General features: G+C 41.4%; 1 protein-coding gene across 1 annotated transcript in view; it reads left to right on the forward strand.

The window, feature by feature from the left end:
• Window positions 1-19,202, forward strand: part of MAOB (monoamine oxidase B) — a 116,138-nt gene extending 96,936 nt beyond the window's left edge. Inside the window, exons 9-15 of the mRNA XM_040266149.1 lie at window positions 4,720-4,816; window positions 5,979-6,032; window positions 9,242-9,299; window positions 12,586-12,683; window positions 16,065-16,176; window positions 16,920-16,982; window positions 18,190-19,202. Coding sequence (XP_040122083.1) covers window positions 4,720-4,816; window positions 5,979-6,032; window positions 9,242-9,299; window positions 12,586-12,683; window positions 16,065-16,176; window positions 16,920-16,982; window positions 18,190-18,342 — 635 coding nt within the window. The 3' untranslated portion in view covers window positions 18,343-19,202. The remainder of the gene's footprint in view (window positions 1-4,719; window positions 4,817-5,978; window positions 6,033-9,241; window positions 9,300-12,585; window positions 12,684-16,064; window positions 16,177-16,919; window positions 16,983-18,189) is intronic.
• Window positions 19,203-20,020: the final 818 nt, after the last annotated feature.

Genomic DNA, 20,020 nt, shown 5'->3' on the forward strand with positions numbered 1-20,020 from the left:
GGATTCTACTGTGTAAAATAGATATTCAATAAGTGTGTTGCTCTGCTGGATAGAACATTACAGAGATGCCCACTAAAATACTAGATTCTGCAACGATGGAAATGTTCCAGAGTGATTTGCTCCAGTACAGCATCCACTGGTCACTTGTGTTGAGAATTGAATACTTGAAATGTAGCTAATGAGACTGAGGACCTGAATTTTTCAATTTTGTTTCATTTTAATTGCTTTAAAGTCAAATGTAAGAAGCCACACATGGCTACTTCATTCTAATTGCTTTAAATTTAAAAATATTATGCAGCCATTAAAAAGAGAGAAATAATGCCATTTGTATCAGCATGGATGGACCTAGAGATTATCACACTGAGTGAAGTAAGCCAGACAAAGACAAATGCCATAGGATATGACTTACATGTGGAATCTAAAAAGAAAAAAATACAAATGAATTTATTTACAAAACAGAGACAGACTCACAGACTTAGAGAACGAATTTATGGTTACCCTGTGGGGAAAGGTTGTAGGGAGGGATGGTTAGGGAGTTTGGGATTGACATGTACATACTGCTCTGTTTAAAATAGATAACCAACAAGGTCTTAAATGTATAGCACAGGGAACTCGGCTCAATATTCTATAATAACCTAAATGGGAAAAGAATCTGAAAAAGAATAGATACGTATATATATATATTAATGCATTAACTGAGTCACTTTGCTATACCTTTGAAAATATCACAACATTGTTTTCTTTAATTAATTAATTTTTTTACTTTACAATATTGTATTTGTTTTGCCATACATTGACATGAATCCGCCATGGGTGTACATGTGTTCCCCATCCTGAACCCCCTTCCCACCTCCCTCCCCATCCCATCCCCCAGGGTCATCCCAGTGCACCAGCCCCGAGCACCCTGTATCATGCATCGAACCTGGACTGGCAATTCATTTCACATGTGATAATTTACATGTTTCAATGCCATTCTCCCATATCATCCCACCCTCGCCCTCTCCCACAGAGTCCAAAAGACTCTTCTATACATCTGTGTCTCTTTTGCTGTCTCGCAAACAGGGTTATCGTTACCATCTTTCTAAATTCCATATATATGCATTAGTATACTGTATTGATGTTTTTCTTTCTGGCTTAGTTCACTCTGTATAATAGGCTCCAGTTTCATCCACCTCATCAGAACTGATTCAAGTGTATTCTTTTTGATGTCTGAGTAATATTCCATTGTGTATATGTACCACAGCTTTCTTATCCATTTGTCTGCTGATGGACATCTAGGTTGCTTCCATGTCCTGGGTATTATAAACAGTGCTGCGATGAACATTGGGGTACACGTGTCTCTTTCAATTCTGATTTCCTCGGTGTGTGAAAATATCACAACATTGTTAATCAACTTTACTCCAATATGAAATTTAAAAGCTTAAAAAAAGAAAAAAAATTCAAATGTACAAAAGCCACACATGCCTACTATATTGAACAGCACAATGCTAGAGTCTTACCACATTTACCCTCATCACAGTTCCTTTTCTTCCAAGAGGAGGCCAGGTAAGAACAGTCAGTACCTGAGACTGAGGGCAAAGAGAAGGGTGGACTGAAATGAGGATTACAGAAGATGAGAGGAAGGTTGTGCTGCAGGCAAAGTGGGGAAAGTTCCACATTTTTCCCTTCGGACAGTTCTTACTATATCTACCCCTTTCCACCACATTGCAGCCTCCTAATCCTCCGCCTTTGCAGGACATTCTATTTAGGACTGTTACTGGGTTGATGCATCAGTTGAGCAAGTAATCTATCTTTTCCAAAGAACCGGAGAATGACCCACCATGGAGAGCTTGCTGGTGCTAAGCTGCTTCCCTCCATGACCACAGACATTTCTCCACATCTTGGCATTTAAATCTACTTTATTTCAACAAGTGAATAAATAGTAATTCCCTGTATGGCTCTATCAAAATGTGTCCAGTAGTTATGCTGATAATAGGCATTTCCATTGTTTTTAAGTTTTTACTATTATATACGATGCTGCAATAAACAGCTTCTTCTGTATCGCTCTGAAGATTTGAATAGGAGCATTTCTTTTTGATAAAATCTGTAACTTTTATCATTAATAAGGCTTCAGAACTATGTAAAATCATTTTGTCAATTATCTCTTTATCCTGTGCTCATTAATTTTTTTTCTGCATTTGTTGCAAATATTTTCTTCCAGTGCATCATTTTTTAAAATGTGTTTATGATGGTTTCATCCTACTAGGAAATATATCTACATGTGCTTTTCTGGACCAACCATTCTTTTTCTCTGATCTTTGTCACTGGGTTACAAATGTGTTTTTTTGTAGCACACTATATAAAAGGGGCTTACCCAGTGGCTCAGCAGTAAAGAATCCGCCTGCAGTGCAGGAAATGTAGGTTGGATTCCTGGGTCAGGAAGATCATCTGGAGGAGGGCATGGAGACCCACTCCAGTATTTGAGCCTGGGAAATCCCATGGACAGAGGAGCCTGGAGGGCTACAGTCCATAGGGTCCCAAAGAGTCACACAACACTGAAGCAACTTAGCAAGCATACACATTCTCTCTTCATTATTTTTCCTATAATTTTGTCCTTGGTAAATATCAGTCATTCTTCCAGATGAATGTGATCATCAGCTCAGCATTCCTCCTTCCACACTCCCACACTAAAAAAAGCTTCTCCTGTATTATTTGATTCTGAATAGTCCTCTTTGCATGCATGTACTAAGTCATTTCAGTCGTGTCCAAATCTGTGAGACTCTATAGACTGTAGCCCATCAGGCTCCTCTGTCCATGGGATTCTACAGGCAACAATATTGGAGTGGGTTGCCATACCCTCCTCCAGGGGATCTTCCTGACCCAAGGTTCGAACCCACATCTCTTACATCTTCTGGGTTGGCAGGCAGGTTTTATTTTATTTTTTTTTAAACCACTAGCGCCACCTGGGAATAGTCCTCTTTATCACTGACCATAGGTACAATATCTTCTCTTTTCTCCCTGAGGATGTTACTTGTCACTTTGGGGGGTACTTCTACTCTTTGTCTTTTTTTCCTGAGGGTTCCTTTTTGTGTTAGTTCGTTTCTGCTTTTGTTTGCTTCTTTTGTTAAAAGACTTTGTTAAATGTCTAGATATCCTTGAATGCCCCTTTTTAAGAGTAAGGCTGGACCAAGTTAATCAGAAGTCCCCTATGCATGGGCAGAACTCCTCAGCTTTCTACCTACAAATGACAGAAATAGTACTGTTCTCACATGACTTGTGCTGGCATGAACAGGACTCTTCTCTCTGCCCCGTGGTCCTTTGCTTCCTCCCAGTGCACCTGGGTGGTACAGAGGCCAAGCAGCGTCTCTGCCCAGGAAGCAGGGCCTCCACCCCAGCCAGTTCAGCTGACTATGTGACTAGTGTGCCCTTGCTCTTTTCTCTTATCACATCCTATCTTCTTTTTTGTCTTCTTATAACATGGTGATTCCTTAGCTATTTCTCTTGTGTTCTTAAATCTTAAATTCTCAGACAGACTTTAAACATTTCTTCTCCCCGTAGTTCAGCTTTTCTCAATGTTTTTTCTAGCCCCAGTACACCTGAGGGACATGCAAGTGCCCCTCAATCCAATGGCCAACTCGGATGTTGATTCTCACAGATGCAAAGTGGGGAGGGTCATGAAGGGAAACAGAGAAGCAAATGCAGGTTAAAAGATCTATAGGTGTGCCTGCTCACACACAAGTTGGGGACATTGCATATCCTCCAAGTTCTTTATTCCTCATTTTGAAGCCCTCTCATTGGATTTTCTATACAACCTTTGTTCCAAGGTTTCCCACCATAATTTTGTTCAAACAAGCCCAATTTCCTAGTAAATGATGGAGCAGGAAGAGTGGTACACTGTAGTCGGATCTTATTCTAACATTTAAAATTCTGCCCTGACATTTTCACCATTGCTCTGTTGTATTCTTTTGATAAAATTACATATCTTTTTTGTTCAGGAGGGGAATCAGATAAGCACGTTTGTCCAGAATGAGCTGAAATTGTTTCCCAAGTTATTCTGGAGGTGCTGTATGAAATGCTCTCTGCCCTATCTACAGATAATCAAGAACTAGTTAGAATAAGTACGTGTGTGCTATGGCACTTCAGTCATATCTGACTCTTTGCGGCCCTTTGGACAATAACCTCCCAGGCTCCTCTCTCCATGAGATTCTCCAGGCAGGAATATTGGAGTGGGTTGCCATACCCTCCTCCAGGGGATCTTCCTGACCCAGGGATCGAACCCACATCTCTTATGTCTCTTACATTGACAGATAGGTTCTTTATCTCTAGCACCATCTAAGTGGCCCCTCATAAAGTGTGAATGTTCAGTGCCCTCTATTTTACAGGAATAGACTAGCATGTCTTCGACACATCTTTGGTTTTATGTAATTTATTGTGAAAAAAGAAATGGGGACACAGGTGGTAACAGTAAGGGAAAACAAGATTTTGTTTAATGGTGGCCTAGATTAATTCATGATATCACATTGCTTCTTTGCAGAGAGGAACTTAGCATTTGAGTTTTTCACCAAATGTTGGCTCCTTCACTTTCCAAACATCAGTTTGATTTGCCTTCATATATTTAGAGTACAGGTCTTATTTTCATCCTTTGGGCTTCTCAAATTGAAAACTGTATGCTTCATTATAACTGCTACAGGTAGTTTTATAGGGTGATGAATGTCTTTTTCCATTTTGTTTTTCTCCAAGATTACTGTGGAAGCATGATTATTGAAGGAGAGGAAGCTCCAGTTGCCTATACATTGGATGATACTAAACCCGATGGCAGCTATCCTGCCATAATAGGGTAAGGCACGCTTGTGGTGATGTGATGATCTTCCATATTGACAATATATTCCTATACTATCAGTAATTGTGTCCCAAACTTTGTTCAATAATTTTTTACCCAATGTCACTTTTCTCCAAATCCAGCAGTAAGAAAGATCTTATTGATTTTTTACAAATAACGTCTTCTGGTAATTCCCTGATAGTCCACTGGTTAGGACTCCCCGCTTTCATTACAGGGGACACAGGTTCGGTCCCTGCTCGGGTCCTACAAGCCACATGGCAAGGCCAAAAAATAATTTTAAATAATATCTTACAATGAATAAAAATTTAGAAAGGAATTAAAATATCAATAACATTTTTAAATGTGTTATACTAGTTTTCTTCTTCATGTTTAGCACTGGGAGTTGATATATTATGGTAAGCTATCTTTTGTGAAAGCATGATATGAAGATTTGACTTACGGTGTTCCACTAAGAAGGCTTCTTGTGGCGGCTACATGAGCATCGATGGTACTTACGTGGGATGCTGAGATTTCCCATAAGAGAGAAGCCAAGACCAGCCCAGTCCTCAGTTTGGTAGGGAAGAGCAACGCAGATGCGGATGTCATGGGGATGGAGAGGTGGTGATTACCTGAAGCAGCCAAAACTGAGATGGGTCTTAGGATATGTATGAGTTTATTTCAGAGAGAGCCAAAGGTCAAAAGAGGGAAATCAAAACCAGTTGGTTAGTTGAAGACAATCATAGGGCTGGAAATGGAGGCAGATTCTAGAAGGTTGGGCAATTGGGAGAAGCATATTGAAGACAGAACCAAAGAACAAGAACTGGATGGAACTGTAAAATTTCAGGCACATCTTAAATAGGCATTTGAGACCCAGGGTGTATTCCTATTGACCACCAGCCATATATGGAGAGATGGCTTAGTCATGGTATACCCCTAGGCAGAAGTTAAGGCCAGTGATCTGTTTTTAGTCCCTTGAATTCCTAAAACTAGAAGGTATCTTTTAATGTCAGGAATGTAACACCTAAATAGTAAAACATGGAACATAAAATAAGATAGTGTGTTGTTTGTTTCTTCTGGTTTACTTTTGATTTGTATACTAGACATATGTGTAGCTATAGAAATGAGGCCAAGATGATAGCATCCATTGATTTTCCCCCATTTTCTTGATTGTATGTTTTAGATTTATCCTTGCCCACAAAGCCAGAAAACTGGCCCGTCTTACTAAGGAGGAAAGGTAAGGAAAAAAGTATCTGTTCTTTCTTCCCTCCCTCTCTGCCTCCCTCCCTTCCTTCCTTTCCATCTCTCTCCCTTCCTGTGCTACCCCATACCCCTCTCCTTTTTTTTCTCTCTGTTTCTTCTTTCTACCTACTTTCAACTTCACTTAACTTTTTAACTTACAGACTGCTTAATGTGTATTCCTAACATGACATGTTTGTTTCATCATGAGGGTCTTGTAGAGAGGCATAAGGCTGATAACTGAAGAACAAAGTATTCAAAACAATATTTGTTGAGTTTATCATACATAAGATACCATGCAAGGGGCTATAGAGAATACAAAAATGGATATAGCCCAGGAGCTGAAAACTTACTGGGGGAGGAGATAACCAGGTAAACAAATGACCCCTTGCAGGGTACTCTGCCATACATCCTGCATGAATGATGCATAACAATGAAAAAGTATAGGTACAGACTGACTAAGTTCCCTGGAGGTGGCAATTTCTTTCAGCAATTGGTATTCACCACTACCAACACGGTGTGCCTCTGGCATGGTGTGCGTGCTTAGTCATGTCCAACTGTGCAAGTCCAAAGACTGTAGCCCACCAGGCTCTTCTGTCCATGGGATTTCCCAGGCAAGAACACTGGAGCAGGTTGCCATTTCCTTCTCCAGGGCACATTCCCAACACAGGGATCAAAGCCATCTCTCCTGTGTCTCCTGCTTTGGCAGGCAGATTCTTTACCACTGTGCCACCTTGGGAGCCTCCCTGATAACATATTTACCAACTAAGAGCCCCTGGAGGGCTTCCCAGGTGGCACTAGTGGTAAAGAACCCGCCTGCCAGTGCAGGAGACACAGGAGACGTGGGTTCAATCCCTGGGTCAGGAAGGTCCCCTGGAGAAGGACATGGCAACCTACCTCAGTATTCTTGCCTGGGAAATACTATGGACAGAAGAGCCTAGTGGGCTACAGTCCATGGGGTCACAAAGAGTCAGACACGATGAGCATGCACACACAAGAGTCCCTGGATACATTATGGTACATCTTCTCCTGCTTCCATTCTTAGCTCACTGCTCTATGACTATTGCCACCACTGTGCTTGGCCAGGGCTATGGGGGTCTGATTGGGCCACTTACCTAAAAAATGTCCCCACTAGAATATTAAGATCCAAGGAGGGATGGATTGGGAGTTTGGAATTAGCAGATGCAAACTCTTATACATAGAATGGATAGACAACAAGGTCCTGCTGTATAGCACAGGGAACTATATTCAATATCTGGTGATAAACCATAATGGAAAAGGATATGAAAAAAAGAATCTACACAAATTACATACAATGAAACATGTTATAAACCAATAAGAAAGTAGTATTATCTGTAAATATTAATAATTACAGTATTAAGTAAAAGAAAATGTTGCAAAACAGTAAAAAAAAAATCCATGAAAGTAGGAAGTTTTGTCTGGTTGGTTCACTGCTGAATCTCCAGTGCGTGGAACAGATCTTTTCCCAATATGTCTTTTGATCATATTTATAGTGTATTCATTTTATACTATAATAAAGATTTAGCTTTTATGAAATTAGGTTGATCTGTTTTTAAAATCATTGCTTCTGAATGGTCTATCATGCATAGAAAAGACTTTTCCATTTCAAGATTGTTTTAAATTACTCATTTGCAGTGCTTTTCTGTTTTCGTCTATTCTGTGTAAATCTTTGATCCTTCTGAAATATATTTTGGTGTAAGAAGTCACATAGGAGTCCAATTTTGCTTCTTTCAGGGTAGCCATTTGTCCCGGTGTCATTTTATCAAATAACCTATCTTTTCTTCATGAGTTTAAAATGCCCATCTTTATGATTCTAAATTCCCTTATATATTTGGTTCTATTTAATTTTCTTTGTTTTGTCTGACTATTCCTCTGCTTCTGCTAAATTAGTCCGTTTATGTAAAAAGAAATTAGAAAGAAAAAATGAAAGAGAGATGGTAGGGTAGAAAGAAGGGAGGAAGGATGGAAGGAAGGAGGGATGGAAGAGAGGGAAGAAGGGAGGAGAAATTAGGAATTTTCTTTTTAAATTTATTTTATTGAAATATAGCTAATTTACTATGTTATGTTAATTTCTTCTGCACAGCAAAGTGACTCAATTATACATACATATACTAGGCATCTTCATATTTTTTATTTGTAGAAAGAGTTCCTGTATTTAAAATAATAATAATGATAATATTTTTGAAAGTCATTGGCCTAACTTTATATCACCTGTAAGATCCTGTTTAACAATACTATTCTATAAAAATCAGAATGGAAATAAGTCTTATCTTGTACCTTAATTAACTAATTATAACTTTTGGCTTATATCCGATTCCCCCATAAGACTAAATCTCTTAAGGGCTATCATTTATCAAGCATTATTGCATATGTACCAGTTGTTGTGGAGATAGTGAGGGACAGGGCAGCCTGGAGTGCTGCATGCAGTCCATGAGGTCAAAAAGAGTTGGACACGACTGAGCGACTGAACAACAACAACCAGTTACTCAACTGGAAACTTTATATGCTTTCTACTCATGGTTCTCAAACTTAATCACCTAGAAGGTTTGTGAAAACACAGATGCTGCCACTGCTGTCTCTGAGTTGGCAGGTCTGGGATGAGATCTGAGTGTCTGCATTTCTGACAAGCTCCCAAATGATGCAGCTGCTACTGGTCCTGGGGCCACACTGTCTTACCGTGATTAGTGAAAAATTCAGGCGAGTTTGTGGACAAAACTAAAGGTTGAAGAGCTTAAGTAACCTGCTTAAGACTTCACAGCATGGAAGAGACAGAAGCAGAATTCAAAGTTGTTCTTTCTCCACTTTGCCCATTTCCTCTTAGTGGGATGAGGAGAGAAGGAGGGTAGCAGGAATCCTATCTTGGTCCTCCCAGAATCTCCAGTGCTTAGGAAATTGACAACAGGTACACAAGGTTTCCTTTGATGAATGAGTAAATTGCCCTGTGCCCCTGGTGATGCAGGCAATGCATCCCTTTCTTTTCATTATAACTTTTTGTGACCTTGTAGATTTCAGATACTGGAACTAAAATAAAGTGCCTTGTTTTGAAAAGTTAAGATCAAATGTCAAGTGGAAGCAAAAGTTCAGAGGCTCAGAATCTTTTTGAATGATGAGAATCATAGGTACCTCTTCCACTTTTGCTTCCTTCTTCATTTTCATTTATTTATTTTTTCTCCCCTCTTCCCATAGGTTGAAGAAACTCTGTGACCTCTATGCAAAGGTTCTGGGCTCACAAGAAGCTTTGCACGTAAGGCTTCCCAACCCTTCCCTATGGGAGAGAGATCTTGCTTTTCTTTTTCAACTTTGGCAGCACTGTGCAGCATGTGGGATCTTAGTTCCCCGACCAGGGATTGAATCTGTGCACCCTGCAGTGGAAGCTGGGCATCTTAACCACTAGACCACCAGGGAAGTCCCAAGAGATCTTTCTTTGTTGTCTTGGGCCTAGCAGTGATGGGCTCAGGCAAGTCAGGTTCTAGAGCTCATGTTTTCCTTGATCTATTCTTGGAAGGGTGTGCACAACAGGGTTGGTCAACTTATGAGTTGTCCCAGAAGGGATGGGCCCTGGCTAGTGGCAGCTTGAAAAGTGAAAGTGAAGTCACTCAGTCATGTCTGACTCTTGGCAGCCCCATGAACTATAGCCTACCAGGCTACTCCATCCATGGGATTTTCCAGGCAAGAGTACTGGAGTGAGTTGCCATTTCCTTCTCCAAGTGGCAGCTTAAGGACCCTTGCAAACTAATGTGTTTTACGTGATGCTACCCTTGTCCCTGAGTTTAGAGCTCTTTCTGGAGCAGGGAAGCAATGCTGATTGGCTCAAGGTGAGCCTTAGCTGAGCTTCCTAGACATCTTTGCAGGTGGTTCTCTTCCTCTCTGTGTGGCTAAAGGCGGGATGATATGGGAGGCAGGGCAGTAGAGGCATTTGGTGATAATCAAAGGACCCAATGTGCCCATAACCAGTGACCATAACCACCACCCCCATCAATATTTAAAACAATAAGCCGACATTTCCTTCCATTCACCAGACTGCTGGGTTTTTAATGTTTTGACACGGATTATATCACCTTTTGAAAGCTATTATTAAATCCAGTTATCCATGAATCATTTGAAGACAATGGAAAACAATGTACAAATGAGCAGTTAAAGCATAAGGAAAATCTAATGAAGGGGCTAAGAATGTTTAACTTGTTAAGCCTCTTAAATCCAAATCTCTGCACCGCACATCGTGACCTAGTTGAACAGCTCCATGGCTTCATCTTATCTCTTGAACATTTATTTTGCTCAACTTTGCAATGGCTGACTTCCTCCTAGTCAAAAGTTGTTGTGGTTTTTGAATTTGTCATTTTTGTTCATCCTTTTAAAGCAATAGTTACTTGTTATAGGTGAAACACATGCTCTTGAAGCTTCAAAGAATTAGTCCTCAGCAAATGAACAAAAATGACAAATTGATTGGTTTGGAGAGAAACATAATAATAATGAAGAACGGGTTTTGTTTCATTTTTCACTGTCATACACCATTTAACAAGATTAAATATAAGCATAGCCTCTGGACACGAGGATACTGAGTGAGGTAGCAAAATCCAAACTCTATGCACATTAAAAATTAATCCTGTCACAGTGGCTGAAGTCGGCTGGTCTTTCTATTTAAAAAATACAGTTCAAGATATTTCTCCCTCGTAGATACTCAAGCTTTGTTGAAGTTACGTTCTGAGACACCCTCAGGCTGAGGCAGTGCAGAGCTGAGGTTCCTCCAACCACCTGTGAGATGGTTGTTTGGGGAACCCCAGTGGGAGGGGAAAGCAGTTCTCATATTCTCAAAAAGCTGATCATTTTTAACAGGGGAACAGTCTCTTTTTCTTAGAAATATATATATAATTAATTTCTGATGATAAAAATGAGTTGTTTGCTCTTGGCAGAGAGTGGCGCTTGCTTTGGCATTTGTCCTGGGAGCAGGGAAAGGTGAAGCATGAAGTCCAAACTTTCTTCTGATTGGCTGACTGGATATAGGCAGAGAAGGATGCTTATCACACTCAGATGCAGAGAGGGAAGAAGGCTGGGCCAGAGACATCAGAGCCACTTATACCTAGCAGAAAGGGCCTTGTGCTTTGTTCATTGTTACATAGCTATCCAAAGTCCCATGTGTGACTGCAATTGTTTTAAATGAAACATCTTTTCCAAATCTGTTTTTACAACTAACATTTTTCTCTTAAGACTTGCCATGTTGATTTTATTAACAACTTTTCAAAATAATGCTTAATGATAACACTTATGTTTACTTTTTTAATACAACTTGAAGTTCACAAAACCTCAGCTAATGTTTTGCCTATTCATGGCAAATGCATATTTTTCAGGCTGATCGTTGCCTGCATGTATTGCCATCAATGGGCTTCAGCTGGTAAAGAATCTGCCTGCAATGCAAGAGACCCCAGTTCGATTCCTGGGTCAGGAAGTTCCCATGGAGAAAGGATAGGCTACCCACTCCAGTATTCTTGGGCTTCCCTCGTGGCTCAGCTGCTAAAGAATCTGCCTGCAATGCAGGAGACCTGTGTTTGATCCCTGGGTTGGAAAGATCCTCTGGAAGAGGGCATGGCAACCTACTCCAGTATTCTTGCCTGGAGAATCCCCATGGACAAAGAAGCCCGGCGGATTACAGTCCATAGGGTCTCAAAGAGTCAGACATGACTGAACAACTAAGCACAGCATCACACCACACATTGCCATCAACAGAATTGCCTACATCCCATGAAAACATTAATTTGTCTGTCCTAGCTTCTCTTAACAAAGTTGACTTGCACCAAAAATGTGAATCTGGTCATTCTTTTTACTTAACAGGCAGTCTTTCTACATTTTTCCTCCTCCTTACTCCAGTAAGCATAAATCCTTTTTCAAACTTGTCCTGAAACTATTAGGCACTAAAAGCTTCTTAATACCTAAGACCACTTTAAACATGGAGCTAGACAATTGCAATTTATGAACGGTACCTGGGACATGAATGAAGCAAGTGTGAAAACTGTCTAAGTCAGAATTTCTTAGAAGTTTATAACCAAGGACATTTACATGTCCAAAGTCATATCTCTAAAACCATCAGAACAATAAAGCTTTATTTTAGACATAGGGCTTCCCCGATAGCTCAGTTGGTAGAGAATTTGCCTGCAGTGCAGAAGACCCCTGTTCTATTTCTGACTCAGGAAGATCCACTGGAGAAGGGATAGGCTACCCACTCCAGTATTCTTGGGCTTCCATTGCGGCACAGCTGGTAAAGAATCTGCCTGCAATGCGGGAGACCTGGATTCGATCCCTGGGTTGGGAAGATCCCCTGGAGTAGGGAACGGTCACCCACTCCAGTATTCTGGCCTGGAGAATTCCATGGATTGTACAGTCCATGGGGTCGCAAAGAGTCGGACATAACTGAGTGACTTTCGCTTTAGATATATGTTGGTTCTCCAGTATGAAGCCTACCGTGATGTGTTTGATTTATTCTGGATGAGATCACTTCCTTTGATTCTTCTCTGAGTTTTTGTCACTCTGCCTTGCAGCCAGTGCACTATGAAGAGAAGAACTGGTGTGAGGAGCAGTACTCAGCAGGTTGCTACACTTCCTACTTCCCTCCTGGGATCATGACTCAATATGGAAGGTAGAGTAAAAGTGGGCTCAGTTCTAACTGAAATTCCCTGAACCTGAATCCATAACTCTAAGAAGGTTCATGTAGCTCTTCTCCTTTGTTTCTTATAAATGCTGGGGGGAAAAAATCTCCAAATCCCCAGGTTCCTTTGTATCTTGTGAATCTCGCTACTAAAGTCATTGCAATGCCACATCATGGTGGCGCTTTGGACTCTGAATTCCTCTGAAGGAGCAATCCCAATCAATAGAACCAAAGAAGACTGCAGCCTAAGATTAGGAATTTAGATAGGGGGTTCATGTATATTGTCAGAACTGTCTTTATAGCAAGTGTGGGGCTCAGTGAAACTTCCTCCAGTGGTACCACATAAGTGTCAACATGGGTACAGCATTATAGAAACAACTTGAGTTCTAGACTGGGGATAGAGGGACTTGGATTCCACTCCTGATTCTACCAATAACCAACTTTTCCATCCTGGACAGGCCACTTCTCTCTGAACCTTATTTTCCTTATCAGGTGTATGAGAAAACACAAGGTAGCATACAGTAGACAAGAATCAGTATATTAATGAGAGCATACTTTTTTTAAACATCTTTATTGGGATATAATTCACATACCATTACTTTGCCAACAAAGGTCTGTCTAGTCAAAGCTATGGTTTTTCCAGTAGTCAGGTATGGATGTGAGAGTTGGACTATAAAGAAAGCTGAGCACCGCAGATTTGATGCTTTTGAACTGTGGTGTTGGAGAAGACTCTTGAGAGTCCCTTGGACTGCAAGGAGATCCAACCAGTCCATCCTAAAGGAAATCAGTCCTGAATGTTCATTGGAAGGACTGATGCTGAAGCTGAAACTCCAATACTTTGGCCAGATGATGGGAAGAATTGATTCACTGGAAAAGACCTTGATGCTGAGAAAGACTGAAGGCAGGAGGAGAAGGGGATGACAGAGGATGAGATGGTTGGATGGCATCACTGACTCGATGAACATGAGTTTGAGTAAGCTCCAAGAGTTGATGATGGACAAGGAAGCCTGGCATGCTGCAGTCCATGGGGTTGCAAAGAGTCAGACACAACTGAGCGACTGAACTGAATTCACATACTGTAAAATTCACCCATTCAAAATGCATAATTCAATGGCTTTAACATTTTATAGTGTTGTGCAGACAAGTATGAATCATTAGTGTTTAGTTTATTGTAGTTAACAAGGTATGAATTAATAATACAGCACTAACTATTATGACTGTTAGAGTATTACTAAACTAAGAGATCATTTGGTACCAAGAGCTCAATCTAAACAGAATAGGAAATGTAGAATGATGAGGTAAAGCCTGAGTAAGCAACAGAAAAAAAAAAAAAAGGTGTGAGTAAATGTAAACGGCTAATCAACCTGTTTGTGAAAACCAGTCAAAGAAGGATTAAAACCTGCTTGTGAGAAGATACATAGTGGCTTTGGTTAGCACTGTCCCATCTTCCTGAAGATGGCAAAATATCATCTACGAGATCATTCTGGGGTAAAAGGGCGCCACCTGATTAGTTACTGGGTCAATAAGCTAATTTTTGTATATGCTGGTTGTAGACTATGTCAGTAATAATTGTTTCGTTCATCACTTATTACCTGTGTGCCAACTATTTGCCAAGCATTCTGCTGAAAACTTCAGTATAGGCAGACCTCGAAGATATTGAGGGTTCAGTTCCAGATCACTACAATAAAGTGAGTCACACAATTTTTTTTTGTTTCCTAGTGCATAGTTTCCTTGTTAGTACAGTGATGAGTATCCCCACCTGTCAGGTGGGAGACCAGGGTAACATTCCCCAAAGCGGAGGTGAGCTCTTTTGGAGCTTCCCAGGTGGCACTGTGGTAAAGAGTCTGCCTGCAGTGCAGGAGACTCTGGTTTGATCCCTGGGTTGGGAAGATCCCCTGGAGGAGGGCCTGGCAACCCATTCCAGTATTCTTGCCTGGAAAACCCTTCCTGAATACCCTTAGGCTCTGCAACCCATTCTGGCTATGGATAATTCCAGATGATGCTGTGTATTTTTATTCTCCTCCTGTTTTTTTTTATTTTTTCTTGATGGCTGCAATAAGGGTAGGTGAAAGAAAACCCACCAATTCAAGCCAACTTTTGTTTTCTCTGAAAGGTCCAGTGGTGTGCAGTGTTGGCTAAGAGTGAGGGTATTAGCTCTGGACATCCACATCCATTATCTGGAATATAATGGAAACATGGAATAGGATGAATAATGTCTATTCAGTAATGAATGGTGCCTCCCTTATGGTATTTTTGTCAGGGTAACAGCAAACTACCCCTTTTAGAAACCAAGTGCTGTGACCTCCTGTCCTATTATGTAGCATACGGGCTTCTTGTTGTTGCTGTTGTTTAGTCACTCAGTCATATCCGACTCTTTGCAACCCCATGGACTATAACCTACCAGGCTCCTCTGTCCCTGGGGATTCTTCAGACAAGAATACTGGAGTGAGTTGCCATTTCCTCCTCCAGGGGATCTTCTTGACCCAGGGATCAAACCTGCATCTCTTACATTTCCTGCATTGCAGGGGGATTCTTTACCACTAAGCCACCAGGAAGCCCAGGGCAATTTTCTTTAGTGGAGGCAATAGCCAAACAGTGCTGACATCAGAAGACTACCTTTCAGCAGCTGGAAGTAAGTTCTTCATTCTTGAAGGAAGGTCTAGGTGGACCTAATGTCCACCATAGATCCTGTACCACCATATTCTCATCTGCAAAATGAGGATAATGATAGTATTGACCTCATAGGGTTGTGGTAAAGATTAATCACTTAGAGGAGCACTTGGTGCCCCCCCAAATGTTAACTGTTTATCAATTAATGCAATAAAACTCTTCACACTGATAAAGTGCTCAGTGAATGGTTATTGTGGATAGTGATATGCACAGATTTGTTGAATGTTGCTGGTAAGAAAGGTTTTAAAAATCACTGGATCATGCCCCTTAAGGGATGGGAAAGCTGGAGCTCAGTGAGAGGACACTTTGCCAAATTCACTGGTGGAATGACCAGGTGGGAAACTGGGGGCACGGGTCTCCTTGCTCAAACCTGGTGAATCATAAAAGGAGCTTATCCATGATCGGGCACATATAGTCCCTCACTTCATGTACTCGAAGCAAATGCTTCTTTTACCTCGGTTGATGGCAGCCCCTTTACCCGTAAGCTCCTGGGGCAGGAGTGAATTTTGGCTTTTATTCAACTTTTGTCTGTGACAAAGATCATGCAAGAACTGAAGGAAACTGTGAACCTCATTCCAAAATTGCCATTGGACCTCCTGACATTTAAAATCTGAGGGAAGTGATCAGCCTTGGTCTTTGTAGGAAGGCTCTCCTCTGGCTCTCTGAGACTGACCACTTTTATCTCTTTGCTTTCTTTTCAAGGGTTCTACGCCAGCCAGTGGGCAGGATTTACTTCGCTGGCACAGAGACTGCCACACACTGGAGTGGCTACATGGAGGGAGCTGTGGAGGCTGGCGAGAGAGCGGCCCGAGAGGTAGGGCCTGAGGTCATGCGCTGTGGAGAAGGAAGTAACTCAGGGTCCTAACAAGCAGGTTAAAGATGTCTGAGATCCTGGAGGCCAACTCCCCATTAAGCCCCATCTGAAAAACCACAAAACATCCTTTAACAGTAGTCTTGGGTGAAATGAACACCTTAACCCCAAAGTAATGAGTCCAAGGTAAAAAGACTCCATGGGGCAAAATATCACCATAGCTATACTTGAGAGAGAACCTCGGTCTAATATTATGAAACCAAACATGTTTACCCTAGGACTCAGAATTCATTTATGTATTTTCTGACAGTTCCTCTGGTCTCATCCCTATTAAGGCGTGTTTGCAGCTACTAAGATTTATTATGAGTCTAATGATTGTGCTTAGTCTCTCAGTCGTGTCTGACTCTGTGCATCGCAGGCAAGAATACTGGAGTGGGTTGCCATGCCCTCCTCCAGGGCAACTTCCCAACCCAGGGATTGAACCCGAGTCTCCTGCATTGCAGGCAGATTCCTTACCACTGAGCCACCTGGGAAGCCCAAGATGCCACAGATGAAAGATCTTTTGGATATTTTTTGAAAGTTCAGTGGACTACACTGGCTTTTACCCTGGGGTGTTTAATGGATATCCCAAAAGACATTGTTAGTCTGTATTTAAAGAGCAGATTAGGAGATTAAGAGAAAGATTAGTAGATTGGGAGAAAGACAGTGCTGTTTTTGTTATTCACCAAGATGCTCTTTCTTTTCAGATCCTGCATGCCATGGGCAAGATCCCAGAGGATGAAATCTGGCTGCCTGAACCAGAGTCTGTGGTAGGTTCTATTTTATTTCATGAATTTAAATTTCTTTCCTTTGAGAATAGTTATTTGCAAATAGAACACACTTGTATATATTCACAGACAACCCATAGTGATTCAACCCATGGATGTTTAAAGGGATGTCATGGGTTAGGGCAGAGGGGAGGGATTTAGAAGAACTTTGATAAATTTGTAGCTGCCACATGCCTTGCAGATTATTAGGAAAAAATATTTTTTTGGTCGGGTGAGATTACTCAGAGAGTTCTAGGCTTATTAAGAACTCGATAAAGGTCTCTTGAATAAATCTCTAACCTGGTGATAGAGTGGAGGAAATGAAGGGAAGATAACTCAGTATCCTCTGTTCAGAGGGCAAAGAAGTGGAATGAAACAGAGCAGATTTAAATCAAAAATGCATTTTCAATATGCCTATCATTTTGTAATAAGACCCCAGGAGATTTTCCTGACTGGAAGGAAGGATACATAGAGGGATAGAGTGAAATGCATTGTAGAGGACAAGTGTCTGAAAGGTCCGAGTTACTCGTCTATCAGGTAGAAGGTCAAAGGCAATAGCCTGGCCACCCCAAAGTCTTTCTCTTAGTGCTTCTGTCAGAGATGGGATTGAGGACTGAGTGGACCACAGATCAGTTCACTCAACACATATTTATGTGCAACCTGCCACTGGCACAATACTTACTGTGCCATCAGCCACTGGGATAATGGTACAACCTCACTTTCAGAGCTCAGCACGTGGTGGGGAGAAGAGATGACAACCTAAAAGCCCCATGTGCGATGAAGATGACGTGCTGAGAATGTAAAAAGAGAGAGTCAACTTAGTTTGGGGACACTGGAAAGGCTCCTGGAGGAGGTGAGGGGGAAACTGAGGCTTGAAGTTAGTGGTCAGAGTTAGCTAATTCAAGGGCCCCGTGGTTGGAGAGCATCACTGACTCAATGGACGTCAACTTGGACAAACTCTGGGAGTTGATGAAGGACAGGGAGGCCTGGCATGCTGCAGTCCATGGGGTCGCAGAGAGTCTGACATGACCGAGCAACTGAACAACAACCAGTGGGGAATGGAGATGAATGTTCTGAGCAAAGGGAATGTGATGTTTCCTGGCCCGAGGGTGGCAAATGTGAGTCACATTCAGAGAACTGGGGGAAATACAGACTTCTCGGAGCAAGGTGCACAAGCCCTGTATTGACACCAAGTATTCTCTGACCCCAGGATGTCCCTGCGAAGCCCATCACCACCACCTTCTTGCAAAGGCATTTGCCCTCCGTGCCAGGCCTGCTGAAGCTGATTGGATTGACCACCATCATTTCAGCAACTGCTCTCGGCTACCTGGCCCACAAGAGGGGGCTCCTGGTGCGACTCTAAAGAGAGGGCATCTGTAAACCCTGGTGTGTGGGTTTGGGGGAGAGCATTGTAATAAATTTCCACAAAGATACAAAGAATTTAGAGTGAGGAGGGGAGCATGACGATCAGTCAGACTTTCTGACCACAGGATACAGTCTCTCTTTCTCCATTTTGACCCCTGTGTATTGTCTAGTACCTAGCTTAGCACTCTGTCTCACCCACGTCCAAGTTCACTGGCTCCAGAATCTTTACAGTAGTTAAATTGGCTTGTGAAAGGTCCTTGCTGCCCTACTATACATTGCCCAGGCGCACACACAGACACACACACACAACACTACTGTTTTCTTCCCTCTATGGCTTTGTGCTTGTCCTTCCTCTTTCCTGTAATGTCCACAACCTTCCAGGTTCTCTGCATTTGTCCTTAGAATCCCATATTGTTACAGCTGGAAGAACTTAGACACCATCCCAACCCTTACTTTCTATTTTAGAGTTGAGCAAACTGAAATGGAGAGAGGAGGAACTTAATGGCTCCATGTCCACAATAAGCCACTGATATTTTGGTGACTAGGACACAGGTCCATTGCTTTATCCCGTCTCTCGGGATGGATTGCCCAATCACCCTTCTCTACTCCCTGCCAAGGTCGCTGATAGTGTTCCCTTGGGTAAGTTTACTCTTTACTAAGTTGTTTTGTGCTACTCAGATGCTACTACTCAGTATATATCCTTAAGTCTTACTGTCTTGGGCAGTGTGTCTTCAGCTCATTTTACTTTTTTTTTCATGGTAAGAGTTCTTGTCTTTTCTTCCTTTTGTATCCTCAACTGAATCTGGATACAAAGGTTGGTGCACATTTGGGTAATTCAAATAAAGTTGATTGACCAGATGTCTGTTGTCTTTTCTTTCTGGGTAATGACTTTCAGGGGTTTTGATAGATCAAATCAAGATTCAGTATTAGGCATATAATTGAGGCTTAAAAGCATTTAGTCAAAATTTCCTTGAAGCTCAGATGATGCATGCATTTTGATTGTGTGATCCATCATGGGTGGCGTCTATGTGAGCACTTGGCAAGTGATTTATAATGATATGATAAGGATGCTAAAAGACAGAGCTCCTTGTTCCTGCCCCCCAAAAGGCTGTCAAAATAATTGACATATTAATAAGCAAGATGCTTTAACAATTAAGATAATTGTAATATTTCAGTTGACCTTTCATATGCCTGTTAATGCAAAGCTTTTTACTAGGTACACTCATTAATTTAAAACCACAGTCCACAGTCCATTAAATCCTATTTGAACTACTTTTTAAATGAGATCTTCATTTCAAAATACTCATACATTTCAACTCCCAAGGTCAGCTTTTATCAGGATATATTTTAAATCCATAAATGACAATTCTCACATGCTCCTTTAGAAAATGAATGTTATTATTCTTAGCATAAATGACATTTAAGAAATCTCCCAGGAGTGATCAATAATAATATAGTTTCTGATTTTACAGTGACACTTACACTTGTGAATTTGTAGGAACTAAATTTGTAGAGACTAAATGAGGAGATGAAAAAACCAACTAAGACATATGAAGTGATTTCCCTAGCAGTCTGGTGGTTGGGACTCCGAGTTTCTACTGCAAGAGGCACAGTTTGGATCCCTGGTCAGGGTACTAATGTTCCCACATGCTGTGTGGCACGGCCAAAATAAAAAG

The sequence above is a fragment of the Oryx dammah genome, unplaced genomic scaffold, assembly GCF_014754425.2.
Source record: "Oryx dammah isolate SB20612 unplaced genomic scaffold, SCBI_Odam_1.1 HiC_scaffold_23, whole genome shotgun sequence".
NCBI classification, from domain to species: Eukaryota; Metazoa; Chordata; class Mammalia; order Artiodactyla; family Bovidae; genus Oryx; species Oryx dammah.